Source organism: Oncorhynchus gorbuscha, linkage group LG21 (genome assembly GCF_021184085.1).
Source record: "Oncorhynchus gorbuscha isolate QuinsamMale2020 ecotype Even-year linkage group LG21, OgorEven_v1.0, whole genome shotgun sequence".
Taxonomy (NCBI): domain Eukaryota; kingdom Metazoa; phylum Chordata; class Actinopteri; order Salmoniformes; family Salmonidae; genus Oncorhynchus; species Oncorhynchus gorbuscha.
The window spans coordinates 51851268-51868967 of NC_060193.1; the positions used below are offsets into that span (position 1 = coordinate 51851268).

The 17700-nt window shown below is 44.4% G+C and overlaps 1 protein-coding gene across 2 annotated transcripts in view; it reads right to left on the reverse strand.

Moving 5' to 3' along the window:
• Positions 1-17700, reverse strand: part of LOC124008171 (vang-like protein 1) — a 51498-nt gene that overhangs the window by 23292 nt on the left and 10506 nt on the right. For both annotated transcript variants that reach the window (XM_046319243.1, XM_046319242.1), the window contains exon 3: positions 6567-6696. In XM_046319243.1, coding sequence (XP_046175199.1) covers positions 6567-6696 — 130 coding nt within the window. The remainder of the gene's footprint in view (positions 1-6566; positions 6697-17700) is intronic.

Below are 17700 nucleotides of genomic sequence, written 5' to 3' on the forward strand. Positions count from 1 at the left end.
GCTATTTGTCAGGCTCAAAAATACTACATTTCCCAGGTGGCCACCAATTATTCAACCCTTGAGCCCTAGGACCATGCCTCAGGACTTCCTGGCCTGCTGACTTCATGCTATCCCCCAGTCCACCTGGTCATGCTTTCAACTGTTCTGCCTGTGGCTATGGAACCCTGACCTGTTCACTGGATGTGCAACCTTGTCCCGGACCTTCTGTTTTGGACTCACTCTCTACCACACCCGGCTATGAAAAGACAACTGTGCTGTCCTGTTGCACCCTCTACAACCACAGTGATTATTATTATTTGACCATGCTGGTCACCTATGAACGTTTGAACATCTTGTCCATATTCTGTTATAATCTCCACCTGGCACAGCCAGAAGAGGACTGGCCACCCCTCAGAGCCTGGTTCCTCTCTAGGTTTCCTAAGTTCCTGACTTTCAAGGGAGTTTTTCCTAGCCACCGTGCTTCTACATCTACATTGCTTGCTGTTTGGGATTTTAGGCTGGGTTTCTGATGTAAAAAGGGCTTTATAAATACATTGATTGATTTTGTGATTGATTGATTTTGTTGGCACAACTGCCATATGGCATCTCCATCCCAAAGCCCTTGCTTGGAAGTGTACTTCCCCAGACTGCCAAGAAACCTTGCTCTCATCCAGGCCAAGGTGGCGAGACACTGTCGTGATGACACCATAGGCCTCGTTGATCTCTGCACCAGACAGGATGCTTTTGCCAGTATACGTGGGGTCCAACATGTACGCAGCAGCATGTATGGGCTTCAGGCAGAAGTCTACACGCTTTTTGATGTATTTCAGAGCTGCAGTTTCCTCTGCTTTGAGTAACTGAAGTGGGCAGGGCAGTATGGATTTCTTATCTTACATCTACAAGCAGAGTCTGGACATCAGACAGGATGGCATTGTCTCCCTCAATCCGTTCAATGGCTACCGCTATAGGTTTTAGGAGTTTCAGGCTGCTTACCACTCTCTCCCAAAATACATCATCAAGGAGGATCCTATTGATGGTGCTGTCCATATCGGCAGACTGTGATATGGCATTTCTTGGAGAGACTCCTTCCCCTCCAGGAGATTTTCAAACATGATGACAACACCACCCCAACGGGTGTTGCTGGGCAGGTTCAATGTGGTGCTCTTATTCTTCTCACTATTCTTGGTGAGGTAGATTGCTGCTATATCTTGATGACCCTTCACATACCTAACCATTTCCTTGGCTCTCTTGTAGAGTGTATCCATTGTTTTTAGTGCCATGTTGTCCTTGAGGAGCAGATTCAGTGCATGAGCAGCACAGCCAATGTGTGTGATATGAGGGTAGGACTCCTCGACTTTAGACCAAGCAGCCTTCATGTTCGCAGCATTCTGTCACCAGTGCAAATACCTTCTGTGGTCCAAGGTCATTGATGACTGTCTTCAGCTCATCTGCAATGTAAAGACTGGTGGGTCTGTTATCCCTTGTGTCTGTGCTCTTGTAGAATACTGGTTGAGGGGTGGAGATGATGTAGTTCAACCACACATCAGAGATATTCATCCACCCACCAGAGATGATTGCAATACAGTCTGCATTCTCTATGATTTGCCTGACCTTCACTTGAACTCTGCATCCAGCAAAATAATAGATAAAGCATGTCTGGTTGGAGGGGTGTATACTGGGTGAAGAACGTTCAGAAATCTCTTCCAATACACATTGCCTGTGAGCATCAGAGGTGAACCAGTTGCATACACAGCTCGAGCAACACATTAATCAGTATTTCTGACTACGCTACTCCATTGAGTAAAAAAATGTCTGATACTAGGAGGTCCATGAGCTGTTGCTGTCCATAAGGTGTCTAATTCATCATTTTTCACCCCAAATAGAAGTGGAGGGACTTTGATCAGAGGTTACTTGTTGTGAGCGCTGAGGGAACCTTATGCACTTGGCCAGATGATTCTGCATCTTTGTTGCATTCTTCACATATGATTTGGCACAGTATTTGCAAATGTACACAGCTTTCCTTTTACATTAGCAGCAGTGAAATGTCTCCACACATCAGATAGTGCCCGTGGCATTTTCCTGTAAAGAAAAATGAGTAAGAATCCCCAAATGCAATTCCATGTAGAGATAAATAGTTAAGCAGTTAGATGAAACAACTCCTTCGTAAGATAAATGTTTTAAAATGAAACATGTATGGAAACAGGTGAATTAACACTCAGTTAGCCGGCTCAAGCAAGCTAAAAACCCAAAACGAACTAGTAGAAATTGTTAACAAGTTAGAAATGATTTAAAACACACTTTGTTGTAGGCCACTATTTACTAGTTAACAAAAAATAATGCATGTCGTATAAAATATATTCACCCCACCCAGTATTGGAATCAAAACTTACCAGAAAGCATGTAGTCCTTGGCTCAGACAGTGTAGTAGTGTGGGCTTAATAGCATCTCATTAGTGTGCAAGATCTTGAGAATCAGCTGTATGCAGAGGTTGGCTTTGAATTGGGGATAGTTTAACCAAAATATGCCACAAGACATATAATTACCCACTTTTTTTGTGTATCCCACAAAAAAGGTTCACTGTTATAAGCTAACTTTTTGAATGAATTTAAGCAAAATTCCCAAAATTAACTTCATGGAAAATTTCTGGAAAAATTCCGGAAACTTACCGGAAAGTTTCCGACCCTTTGCAACCCTAGACGTCTTCAACCACTTGTCTCCTGCATAGACGGCCTAGAACTCGCCTCAACCCCAAGAAAACCGTGCCAGAGCAAGGAACTTGCATGAGCAGAAAACACACAGAAACATGGAATAATTTTGTTTAAGAGACCACAACTCGTAGAGAAGCAGACTCAACTCACCATGGAACAATGGGGGGTGTGGAAAAAGACATGAGAACAAGCCCCGTGCTGCATCCAAGGTCCCGACATCGCTACTACTGTACCTCGTACTTCCCCAACACAGACCTACCTGCAGTCTGCTTAGAAATGCACTGTAGTCCGGTTGTTACCTCTTTACCTAACCATCTCAGAGGACAGGCACTGCTTTAATTGGGCAGATTTAAACTGGAGGGAGAGAGGGGGGTAGACAGGGGTGGGGATGTAGAGGTGCACATGTTATGGGGTTGAGGATCAGAGGCTGACAGAGGTTAGTTTGATGTCCCATACGCCTGTCCCCCTTTGGATTCTGACTGCAGTAAATTACTACAAAGACCAATTGGCAGCCGAAAACCGGATTCTCATTCACTTCAAAGCCGAGGTCAGGTAGTACACGATCATCACACAGATGTGAACACGTGCACTGGGGAGTACATGTGCAGCACACTGTGTAATGTGCCTTTACAAAACAGAATTAGCCTACATAACACAAACAAGCTTTGAGGTGGAGGCCTGGAATGAGTCACACACACACACACACACACACACACACACACACACACACACACACACACACACACACACACACACACGAGTACCATGTCTAATTGTTGGGTTCTAAGGATTCTGATTTCATTGACATCCCGTGAACTATAAATAAAGTTAGATCCACTTTCTCTTTTCCAACAGTCCTCTGTCTGTGTCAGCAGGAGAGGTGGGAGGTGGAGGGCTGTTCATTCTCAAAGAATGCTTCTTGGCTATTACATATCATGTTTCTCCTGGGTGCCACTTCACATAATGGTGGAGCAGAAAGGACCTGGAGTGCATTCCTCAGATGCACAACTCTTATACCCGAGATGAGTACTTCAGAAGTCACCATTCCACATCTATGGTCTACCGTTACAACACTGATATAATGTATCATACGTGTATGCGAGTAGTCAAGACGAATAGGGACCGCTACTGTTCTCTCGACTGGAGAGGGTTGAGAGTCCGCGCACTAGCATAGCCTGGAGGCTGGAGCTTTGGACTGGTTCCCTCAATGGCAGCCGTTCAATATTGTAGCAAACTGCTCTGTTCAAACATCACTGCAGAATCACCTAGAGCTGCAAGCTCATAAAACTGTCAAGGCAAATGATGAGAAAATGGAGCATATTGAGACCAACGCCCTGATTTGCCAATTCAAATACTGTACCCAAACACACAATGACAAACATACCGTATAAAGTATTTATTGTGTCACACAACAAGTTTTCCTGACAAGCTCAACGGCAAACAACCCGAAACACACACAGTCACACACACATGCACCCTGACACACACACACACACATGCACCCTGACACACACACACACACATGCACCCTGACACACACACACACATGCACCCTGACACACACACACACACATGCACCCTGACACACACACACATGCACCCTGACACACACACACACACACACCCTGACACACACATGCACACACATGCACCCTGACACACACATGCACACACATGCACCCTGACACACACATGCACACACACCCACACACACACACACACACACACACACACACACACACACACACACACACACACACACACACACACACACACACACACACACACACACACACACACACACACACACACACACACACACACACACACAGTTCTTTCTGGAAGGCTGGTTATAGCAGAGTAACAGAGGGACACAGCTACACTGAGAGGTCACAGCTTGCTGAGGGCTGGCACCCTCCTGACAAACACAGCCCCTGCATCTGGGCTCACACACCGTGTCAAAGACACCACACAGTACACACACACACAGTGTCAACACATAGAAGATACTCACACATACACAGCGCTACAGCCAACCCCCAGACACACACACACTAACCAATTACACAAGGTGAAAAGCATGTGAGCATGTCTGGATACATATCTCCAGAAAATAAACTTCCAAATTCAAAAGGACAGTCCAATGCATTGTTAAAAAGTTGTGCAGCCGGTCTGTACTAGGGATATGCACGGTTACTTGAATATTCGAATTCTAACGGACGTTAGTAATCAAATACTTGTACGAGAATTCATTTTAGCAAGCAAAAAAGTATTATCGGCCTATTTTAACACTTAAAAAACTCTAAATAAAATATTAATATCCATGTGATATGACAATGATACAAGGATATACCATGACATTTCAAATTATTCATTTAATAAAACTAACTTCTCAATGTAGTTTTTATGACGCCACCCACAAAAAGGCCGGTAGCCTTCGCGTATGTAGCTAGTTGTTTATGCCTTTCAGTAATGCAATGCAAGATGGATTAAAATAACAGAATTAAAAGCTAGCAAAATGAGAAGTGGTAGGCTACAACGAACTACCAACAGGTAGGCTGTTGTTTTATCTGAATGGGGTTGGGGAGAAAGCATAGCATGTGGCCCTCAATTAGCCTAGCCAGCTATAGTTGGCTAGCTTCTCTAGGCTACTCCAGTCAAGATAGATATGGGAGGCTGCTACAAATCAGCTAGTCTTGGCGGTACACGGTACACACACACACACACACACACACACACACCGCCTTAGCCACCTTAGTGAGTGGTAATGAGCACAGCCCTGTACTGTGGGGACTGTGAGACCGGCAGGGCATAGCTTTTAACACAGCAGCTCCTCTCCATCTCTGAGGAGATTCCCAGAGAGCCTGTATTATTCTGACTGATGCCTATAGTACGCCCGTCAGCATTACCGCAGGCAGGCTGGGCCACAACATGAACACATATACTGACTGAGTACTGCTGTTCGCTGGCAAATCCTGTTGAGGTGCTTAATATATCACACACACGCACGTGCGTACATACATGAACAGTAGTAAATACACACCCTGTGCCGTGCGCACAAGTCTTGTTCATCCCGAGGAAGGGAGTTTGTCAAGTGGGTCAGTAAGGGTTATTGTAATGGTGAGAGAAGGGCTGGTAGTGGTAGTGTTGCTCTGGGCTATACTCCACTGTCGTGAAGATAGAATTTGCACGTGAACGGCAAAATCTCGTCCTCCAGTCTGTGTATAAGCCATAACATCTGGATCTGTCCAACTGTCTGTCTTGCTGTTAACATCTATTTTTATATCCCTCCCTCCATCTCTTCAAGGGCCAGGCAGACCTGGCACTCAAAGCCCACTTTCAGCAGTACTTTATCAGCCAAAGCCTGAAACCCTTAAAGCCAGAGTGCCCAGTGTTTAACACCAGAGACTATGTGCACATTGATCAGCTTGTTGTACAACACAAAGGGACATAAACATACTGTGTGTAATCTGAAAGCCTCAATCAGGCCTGTGAAGTCCTCAGCTCAACCAGAAAGGCACAGGGCTTACCCGGACAGTAGATAGACTCGCTCCCATGTGGGGATTTATACATTTGTATTACAAAGAAGTTGTTTACCATAAATCCAACTACAAGCACTGATAAACAGCCACGTGAGCTGAGCTGTCCACCGGGGCATACTGTATGTGTCTGTGCCTTTATGATTAAATTACCATCAAAATGATGCATTGCACAATAAATACAAAATCAGGGGGAAAAAACAACATAGGAATACAGAAATGTAAAAGTTAAGGAGTTGTCATGTGAGAAAAAGGTCAAGTTCATATTTGGAGGGTTTCCAGCAATGTTGTTTGTTCCCTGTCTGGGCTGTGTGGGCTGTGTGGGCAGGGATTGGCCTACCTGGACCTCCTCCCCCAGTACAGACGAGTCTCCCAGCAGCGGTTCTGCTGGCGGTGCGTTGATGGTGACAGACTTCTCCGAGCGGCTGCCATCCTTGCTGCGTGACTTGTGGTGGTCGCGGCTGCGTTCCCTGAGAAACAACGACAGGTACACCGGGTGAGTCGACGTGTACAGGGTTACCATGACAACCAGCAGACAGGAGGAGAGGAAGAGAGCATGTCGGCGTGGCGATAGCAATGGACTGCCACACACTGGATTTCAAACAAAACCTCATGTTATTTCTCTCTTTGGTTCCCATTCTCTCCCTCTTTCCTCCATAGCGTCAGCAACAACAGGGTTAAAGGAGCCATCATCCCCTACGACATTAATCCTGCTGGCTTTTAATTTGAATTTCTTTAATTAGTATTTTCTCACAGTGAACGTCTGCAGGGGCTTAGCTGAAAACTCAGACACACACGAAAATGCTAGAACAGGCAGACGCTGTTTGAATCAGAAAAGAGGACCAGGGGCCAAGGGGAATAGAGGACTAGGGGACTAGGGAACCAGAGGAATAGAGGACCAGGGGAATAGATGCATGGGGACCAGAGTAATAGGGGACCAGGGGAATAGGGGACCAGGGGAATAGGGGACCAGGGGAATAGGGGACTAGCGGACGAGAGGAATAGGGGACTAGGGAACCAGAGGAATAGAGGACTGGGGGACCAGAGGAATAGGGGGCCAGAGGAATAGAGGACTAGGGAACCAGAGGAATAGAGGACCAGGGAACCAGAGGAATAGAGGACCAGAGGAATAGAGGACTAGGGAACCAGTGTAATAGAGAACCAGGGGAATAGAGGACTAGGGAACCAGAGGAATATAGGACTAGGGGAATAGAGGAATAGGGGACTAGGGAACCAGAGGAATAGAGGACCAGAGGAATAGAGGACTGGGGGACCAGATGAATAGGGGGCCAGAGGACTAGGGAACCAGAGGAATAGAGGACCAGAGGACTAGGGAACCAGTGTAATAGAGAACTAGGGAACCAGAGGACTAGGGAACCAGGGGAACCAGAGGACTAGGGAACCAGGGGAATAGAGGACTAGGGAACCAGGGGAATAGAGGACTAGGGAACCAGGGGAATAGAGGACTAGGGAACCAGGGGAATAGAGGACTAGGGAACCAGGGGAATAGAGGACTAGGGAACCAGGGGAATAGAGGACTAGGGAACCAGGGGAATAGAGGACTAGGGAACCAGGGGAATAGAGGACTAGGGAACCAGGGGAATAGAGGACTAGGGAACCAGGGGAATAGAGGACTAGGGAACCAGGGGAATAAAGGACTAGGGAACCAGGGGAATAGAGGACTAGGGAACCAGGGGAATAGAGGACTAGGGGACCAGGGGAATAGAGGACTAGGGGACCAGAGGAAAAGAGGACCAGAGGACCATTAATACAACGTAACCCTTCTTTTACCAGGTAAATTGACCGAGAACACATCCTCATTTACAGCAATGACCTGGGTAATAGTTACATGGGAGGGGGGGGTGAATGAGCAAATAGGAAGCTGGGGATGTATAGATGGCCATGATGGTATGAGGGCCAGATTGGGAATTTAGCCAGGACACCGGAGTTAACACCCCTACTCTTACAATAAGCTTCATGGGATCTCTAGTGACCAGAGTCAGGACACCCGTTTAACGTCCCATCTGAAAGACGGCACCCTACACAGGGCAATGTCCACAATCACCGCCATGGGTTATTGGGATTATACATTTTTTGACAAGAGAAAAGAGTGCTTCCTACTGGCCCTCCAACACCACTTCCAGCAGTATCTAGTCTCCCATCCAGGGATCGACCAGGACCAACCCTGCTTAGCTTCAGAGCCAAGATAGTGGGAGACTAGGGGAGCAGAAAACGAGGGGATTGGGGACCAGGAGAGTAGAGGACTGGGGGACCAGGCATCTAAAGCATATTCCATTCCTTGCCTACACCTCATGACCCAACTACTGCCAAACCAACCAAACCGTTGTGAACTCTCCACTACTTCATCCCATGTTAAATCTCCCCGTGAGGTCCATTAGCATACTGACCCTCTTCACCTCCCCACTCCCCAGATCCTGTGTGGGAGTGAGTGACATGATCTGTGACCACTGCAGCTCTGTCATGGCTCTACTGCCCCGGACACTGAGGAGGCTCATCACCCTCCCAGCCTTCACTAATCTGATCTCTAGTCAATCCCATTCTATTTTCAATTGCCCTCAGCCATGGTACTGTGCTGTAGCTAGATACTCATGGTCTGGTCTGTTACAGAGGGGCAGTGTGAGAATAGAAGAGAGTTGAGAGAGAGAGAGAAACAGGCTAGTGTGGAGATAGCAGGGCAGGCTAGGTCTGATCTAATTTATCGAAGAGGGATTACGGGGGAAACAAGTTACAGAATGAAATTGTGTTATGACATTATTAAAACCTCCAGGAATTGTAAATGCTAGACAACAAGGGCTGAATTCTAACCGGAGTGCCACCCAGTGACATCTACAAACAACTTCTGGGACAACCATGATTTAAAAACACACACAAACCTCTAGTTATGTTGAAGACCAAGTACAGTTCAAGATATTGCTGCCATTTTTCATTTGACCCAAAATGTTAATTTCTTGTCCTCTGAGCTTATCTCCGTGTTAGGACTCTTCTGTGAAGACTAGGGTTGCAAAGTGTCGGAAACTTTACGGTAAATTTCCAGGAAATTCTTCAAAAAAAATGTCCATGTGAAGTTACTTTTGGGAATGTTGCTTAAAATCATCAAAAAAACAAAAAAAGTTAGCTTACAACCGTGAACCTTTTTTGTGGGATACACATGGCTAGTCTAGGTCTTGTGGCATATTTTGGTTAAACTATCCCGATTCAATGGAATTGCAACCCTCTGCATGTACAGTGCACTCTTCCATTGTGCACTCTTCCATCACATGCGCAGTGCACTCTTCCATCACATGCGCAGTGCACTCTTCCATTCCATCACTCTTCCATCACATGCGCAGTGCACTCTTCCATTCCATCACTCTTTCATGCGCAGTGCACTCTTCCATCACATGCGCAGTGCACTCTTCCATCACATGCGCAGTGCACTCTTCCATCACATGCGCAGGTGATTCTCAAGATATTGCACACTAATAAGATGCTATTGAGCCCAAACTACTACACTGTCTGAGCCAAGGACTATATGCTTTCTGGTAAGTTTTGATTACAACACTGGGTGGGGTGAATATATTTATTGTGACATACATGATTTTTTTGTTTAACTAGTAAATTGTAGCCTAAAGCAAAGTGTGTTTAAATAATTTCTAACATGTTAACAATTTCTACTAGTTAGTTTTTGCTACCATGTGGGTTTTAGCTTGCTTGAGCCTGCTAACTGAGTTAATTCACCTGTTTCCATACATGTTTCATTTTAAAACATTTATCTTACAAATAAATTGTTTAACCTCTTGAGTGCAGGGGGTAGTATTTTGATGTTTGGATGAAAAAATTATCCAAAACTAAAACTGCCTATTTCTCAGGCCCAGAAACTAGACAATGCATATAATTGTCAGATTAGGATAGAAAACACAAAAGTTTCCAAAACTGTCAAAATATTGTCTGTGAGTATAACAGGACTGATATTGCAGGTAAAACCAGAGGAAAATCCAACCAGGAATTGCTGTTTTTCCTGAAACCTCTGTTCCATTGCATGCCTTCCCTCCATTTAAAGGGATATCAACCAGATTCCTTTCTCTATGGCTTCCACATGGTGTGAACAGTCTTTAGACATAGTTTCACGCTTTTATTCTGAAAAATGAGCGAGAAAGATCACATTGCTTCATTGTATGGCTGGGTGCCACCAGAGTTTTGCATGCGCAATAACTTGGAGCAGACATTTTTTCTCTCGCTCCTATTGAAAAAGCTACGGTCCGGTTGAAATATTATCGTTTATTTATTGTAAAAACAAACTGAAGATTTATTATAAAAAACGTTTGACGTTTCTACAAACTTTACGGATACTATTTGGAATTTGTCTGCCCCGTCGTGACCACTCGAGCCTGTGGATTTCTGAACAAAACGCGCCAAACAAATGGAGGTATTTTGGATATTAAAATAATCTTTATGGAACAAAATGAACATTTATTGCGTAACTGGGAGTCTCGTGAGTGCAAACATCCGAAGATCAAAAGGTAAGCGATTAATTTTATTGCTTTACTGACTTTCGTGACCATTCTACTTTGCTGCTAGCTGTTTGTAATGTTTTGTCTGCTGAAGGAGATGTCCTAACAAACGCTTGGATAGCTTTTGCTGTAAAGCTTTTTTTGAAATCTGACAAGCAAGGTGGATTAACAACAAGCTAAGCTGTGTTTTGCTATATTGCACTTGTGATTTCATGAAAATGTATTATTTTTAATTTGAATTTGGCGCTCTGCAATTCAGCGGATGTTGATGAAAATGATCCCACTGAAGGGATCAGTGCGCCAAGAAGTTTTAATCTAACTGCTTAACTATTTATCTGTACATGGAATTGTATTTATTTTCTTTTTACTCATTTTTTAAAGTCTTTACAGGAAAATCAATGTGAAGAATGCAACAAAGATGCAGAATTATCTGGCCAAGTGCATAAAGTTTCCTCAACGCTCACAATAAGCAAAAGTCCCTCTTCTTCTATTCGAGGTGAAAATGATTAATCAGACGCCTTATCAATAGCAACAGCTCATGGCCCTCCTGGAATCAGAAGTTTTTTTTACTCAATGGAGGAACGTAGTCAGAGAAATGCTGATGAATGTCTTTCTCGAGCTGTGTATGCAACTGGTTCACCTCTGATGCTCACAGGCAATGTGTATTGGAAGAGATTTCTGAATGTTCTTCACCCAGTATACACCCCTCCAACCAGACATGCTTTATCTGCTCATTTGCTGGATGCAGAGTTCAAGTGAAGGTCAAGCAAATCATAGAGAATGCAGACTGTATTGCAATCATCTCTGATGGGTGGTTGAATGTTTGTGGGCAAGGAATAATTAACTACATCACCACCCCTAAACCAGTATTCTACAAGAGAGAACAGACATACCGGTCTCTACATTGCAGATGAGATCAAGGCAGTCATCAATGACCTTGGACCACAGAAGGTATTTGCACTGGGTGACAGACAATGCTGCAAACATGAAGGCTGCTTGGTCTAAAGTGGAGGAGTCCTACCCTACATCACACACATTGGCTGTGCTGCTCATGCATTGAATCTGCTCCTCAAGGACATCATGGCACCGAAAACAATGGATACACTACAAGAGAGCCAAGGAAATGCTGAGGTATGTGAAGGGTCATCAAGTTATAGCAGCAATCTACCTCACCAAGAATAGTGAGAAGAATAAGAGCACCACATTGAAGCTGCCCAGCAACACCCGTTGGGGTGGTGTTGTCATCATGTTTGAAAATCTCCTGGAGGGGAAGGAGTCTCTCCAAGAAATGGCCATATCACAGTCTGCCGATATGGACAGCTCCATCAAGAGGATCCTCCTGGATGATGTATTTTGGGAGAGAGTGGAAAAGCAGCCTGAAACCTATAGCAGTAACCATTGAACGGATTGAGGGCGACAATGCCATCCAGTCTGATGTTCAGACTCTACTTACAGATGTAAGAGAAGAAATCCATACTGCCCTGCCCACTTCACAGTTGCTCCAAGCAGAGGAAACTGCAGTTCTGAAATACATCAAAAAGTGTGTAGACATCTGCCTGAAGCCCATACATGCCGCAGCGTACATGTTGAACCCCAAGTATGCTGGCAAAAGCATCCTGTCTGGTGCAGAGATCAACGAGGCCTATGGTGTCATCACGACAGTGTATCGCCACCTTGGCCTGGATGAAGGCAAGGTTATTGGCAGTCTGGCGAAGTACACTTCCAAGCAAGAGCTTTGGGATGGAGATGCCATATGGCAGTCGTGCCAATATATATCTCATCAGCCACCTGGTGGAAGGGACTGTGGATCTGAGGCTCTTTCCCCGGTTGCCTCCATCATCCTCCAAATCCCACCAATATCAGCCGCCGAAGAGCGCAACGGGTCCTTGTTCAGGAACACACACACACACAAAGCACGCAAGAGGCTGACCAATACAAGGGTTGAAAAATGTATGGCCATCCAGTCAAATTTGAGGCTTTTTGAGCCAGACAAATAGCCATCCTCAGCAAGGTTGGAAATTGACAGTGAAGATGAGGCCTCAGAGTCTGATGTTCAAGAGGTGGACATTGAGGAGGTCCAGGGAGAAGACATGGAAGCCTGAGAGGAAGACAACCAAAGCTTTAGTTTCTAGACTATCATTTTACAGACATATGTTGAAAACATTTTTGGGAGATGCGATGGATCATTGGGGATCATTCAATATTCCCTTTTGTTGTTCCGTGAAATCATCACGTGACCTGTCAACTCATTCAGTTAAAGTTCAATTCATAACTACATTATTTATTTTGTATCTATTGGAAGGATTTAATCATGTCTAGTTATGATAAGGTAAAAGGTTTGTTTCTTTCTGTCTCCAAAGTTTCCACTTCTGAATATTCCCCAAAATGTGCAACCCTATTTAAGACTATAAAATGGAGGGGATTTTCTTGCATCTTTCCTTCACTGCAGGCAGTAACTTGGCCACCTCAGACTCAGGCAGAGGACCCTGGTGTGTTACAGTATGCCTTGTTTAGGGATGTTCAAATCCTTTAGAATACCTCACGTTGTCATATCAGATTCACTTTTTGATGCAAAGCACTGTAGATATGTATTCCTTATGCATTAGGATAAATGCCACAAACAACGTATGATGGTTCAATGGGTGTTACTGGCACATTTTACCCTGCCGTTATGGAACATGGGCATGGATTTGGTTGTAAGAACTCGACACCAGGACATGAAATGCAAGCTTAAGAAAAGTGCAATGTGGATATTCAATGACATTGATCACATAGATCCATTATTGATTGACCTAAAGCAATCAAACAGCAATCAGTTTAAACTAAATAGATGAGTCACACTTCAGAGGACCGCTTACGCATACAGCATAGGTAAAAGTGGTTGGAGGATCAATGCTGATCGGACGGCCCATCAGGATATCCTGACATTAGGCTCATCGGGGAAGTGGTGTGATTGGCTGCTATGGAAGTAATGGACCTCTATGGAAGCCAATGTGTTGTGATAGAAGGGTGTTCACCTCTCTGTTTCCTGCCTCTATTCTGGTGTTTCCCTTTTGAACAGGACACGGTTTCACACTGAAAATGACCACAGCCAACATCCCAACCACAAACGCAGGTAAATACCCCAAAAATGCATTATTTAACAATTGCTTAAAAGAAAGTTCAACATTCAAAGCAAAGATAATTGGAACAAAGTGGTGCAGGATTTGTATGAAACATATTTATTCATTGACACAGGGAAATCTGAAGTCAGTCATAGTGGATTGGCATTTTGTACCATTCATTTTCACTGGGGACTCCCAGAGAGGACATTGACATTACATTACTTCAACACTGCATGGTACTCCAGAAATAACAGGAGGGGCACCAAGAGCCATTCATAACTAACACATTGAATCTAGAAGGAAGCGGAGATCGAAGTAATCCTTAAATAAATTGATATCATTACAAGTGCTACAATTAGTCCAGCGAGCAGCATGATCATCATTCACACTGACAATGATGATGATTAGTAATTGGAGGAGCCCTAATTGGAGGAGCCCTATTGGGAGATACAGTTGAAGTTCATTAGTTTACATACATTTAAACTCAGTTTTTCACAATTCCTGACATTTAATTGAAGTAAAAATTCCCTGTTTTACGTTAGTTAGATCACCACTTTATTTGAAGAATGTTTAATGTCAGAATAATAGTAGAGTGATTTAATTCAGCAATTATTTATTTCATCACGTTCCCAGTGGGTCAGAAGTTTACATACAATGAATTAGTATTTGGTAGCATTTCCTTTAAATTGTTTAACCTGGGTCAAATGTTTTGGGTAGCCTTCCATAAGCTTCCCACAATACGTTTCATTCCTCCTGACAGAGCTGGTGTAACTGAGTCAGGTTTGTAGACCTCCTTGCTCACACACGCGTTTTCAGTTCTGCCCACAAACTTTCTATAGGCTTGAGGTCAGGGGCTTTGTGATGGCCACTCCAATACCTTGACTTTTGCTCCAATACCACTCCAATACCTTGCCATTTTGCCACAACTTTGGAAGAATGCTTGGCGTGACTGTCCATTTGGAAGACCCATTAGCAACCAAGCTTTAACTTACTGACTGATGTCTTGGGATGTTGCTTCAATATATCCACATAATTTTCTTCTTCATGATGCCATCTATTTTGTGAAGCGCACCGTTCCCTCCTGCAGCAAAGCACCCCCACATCATGAGGCTGCCAATCCCGTGCTTCAGGGGTGGGATGGTGTTCTTTGGCTTGCAAGCCTCCCCCTTTTTCCTCCAGACAAAACGATGGTCATTATGGCCAAACAGTTCTATTTTTGTTTAATCATATCAGAAGACATTTCTACAAAAAGTACGATCTTTGTCCCTATGTGCAGTTGCAAACCGTAGTCTGGCTTTTTAATGGCGGTTTTGGAGCAGTGGCTTCTTCCTTGCTAAGCAGCCTTTCAGGTTATGTCAATATAGGACTCGTTTTACTGTGGATATAGATACTTTTGTACCCGTTTCCTCCGGCATCTTCACAAGGTCCTTTGCTGTTGTTCTGGGATTGATTTACACTATCCGCACCAAAGTACATTCATCTCTAGGAACACGTATCCTTCCTGAGCGTTATGACGGCTGCGTGGTCCCATGGTGTTTATACTTGCGTACTATTGTTTGTACAGATGAACGTGGTACCTTCAGGCATTTGGAAATTGCTCCCAAGGATGAACCAGACGTGTGGAGGTCTACTATTGTTTTTCTGAGTTCTTGGCTGATTTCTTTGGATGCTTCCATGATGTCAAGCAATGAGGCACTGAGTTTGAAGATAGGCCTTTGAAATACATCCACAGGTACACCAATTTACTCAAAATGTCAATTAGCCTATAAGAAGCTTCTAAAGCCATGACATCATTTTCTGGAATTTTCCAAGCTGTTTAAAGGCACAGTCAATTTAGTGCATGTAAACTTCTGACCCACTGGAATAAACAGTTGTTAAAAATGACTTGTGTCATACACACAGTAGATATCCTAACAGACTTGCCAAAACTACAGTTTGTTAACAAGAAATTTGTGGAGTGGTTGAAAAACTGGTTTTAAATGACTCCAACTTAAGTGTATGTAACCTTCTGACTTCAACTGTAGTCCATTAATATGGTACTGTACTACTGCACAGGTCAGGATTGGGTAGAGGATCAAGGATCAAGGAGTTAGCCTGCTAACTTGCCTAAATATTCTGGAAATAAATTATTATTAGAAAGATAAGTAGACCTTTAAGCTTAACTCAACAACCAAAGTTTAGCTTTATGAACAAAAATATAACTCGTTTTTTCTGGTGGTTAATGGGGCGGCAGGGTAGCCTAGTGGTTAGAGCGTTGAACTAGTAACCGAAAGGTTGCAAGTTCGAATCCCTGAGCTGACAAGGTACAAATCTGCCGTTCTGCCCCTGAACAGGCAGTTAACCCACTGTTCCTAGGCCGTCATTGAAAATAAGAATTTGTTCTTAATTAACTGACTAGCCTAGTAAAATAAAGGTAAAAAAATACAAATACAAATTAGCTGGCTTACTCATTGATATTCCTTTCTTGTATACCCCTCTATCTAATAATACCAGGTAATGTGAAACATAGGGGTTGTAAGTTAGATACGGGTAGGATCAGTTAAGTTGTTTATATGGGAGTCGATGTAAAGATTGGATGACTCATACACTGGTGCGTCTGGAGGCAGCTGCTTATGACTGGTGTGATTGTTTAAAATCAATGTAGGATGGAAGATGAAGGAGAGTCTCAAGCACCCTTTTTATATCCCAGCCTGCCTTTCAGAAACAGACATCAGGAAAGCAGAAAGTAGCTTGTGGGCAAATCAATGTGCATCTCTTCCTCCTCTCATCCTCCTCCTGCATCATTAACACACAACGCCAGCCAGCCTCATTGCTATTCTACAGCACTCCTCTGGTATCATTTGATTAAAAGGGAATTTGACTTCCAGCGTGGCTTCCTAAAGCAGATATGGCTTTTAGATGGAGGATGGAAGCCTGGCAACCTGGGGCAGAGCCAAACCTGGGAGTGATTTCCACCGCAACACCCGCAGCCAAGTCTGACACTGTCTGTGCACCCCCTCTCACTGACACACTGGGCTGCGGGAAACAGGGCCAATTTACACCTCCTCCGCCAAGAGTCTGGATGAATTTGCTCGCTTTCCGCATGGCTGGCCAGCCAAACCACACACCTGTGTAAAATAGGCCCCGTGTCAATGCAGAGCTCAGAGCCCGCGAAGCTCGGTACTTACTGCCAGTGTCAGCTAACAGGAGGATGACGAGGAGCCAAATACATAACCACACTCTCAGAACAATCATATTACAGAGAGCGAGAGGCCGTTTTCACTTCACCTTGAGAGAGTGGCCGTGCTCAATGACACTGGCAGCTCTGCTCACTCTGTAACTGTAACGAGGAAGGGGGGCGAACAGGCAAAGAGGTGTGGCTGACAGAAAGACAACATGAAACTAACAAAGGCCATTTACTCAAGTCTAGGTCAACACAGCCACGGTCTCTATAGCTTCATGCCTGGCCATGGCACATTCATTTGCCCATCCCTCATATTGACTGGGAGAATCCATGGCGGCAGCATTGCTCAATGACACTTCTCCACAGTGTTGAGCCAGAGAGAGAGGGGCCCAGGGAGCAGTGCGTGATAGGAGCCGAGGTGAGGCCAGACTGTTGGCTAGGATTAGCTCCACTATCAGGTGACAGGGTACATACTGTATGACATGTACCAGTGTTTCCACTATAGCATTAGTCAGGCAAGGCGGGTCCCTCTTCTTGACTTGCTCTGTAGTCCCATGACTAAAATAAATGTAGTTTCAGTTAGAAATTGAAAAAGCAGCATGTGGGTAGGGGGACTTTTCACTCCACTTGGCTTTTCCATAAGCATCAACTCTAATCAGAAAGTTCCAGAAATAGGGTGTCTCTCCAAAATATGGC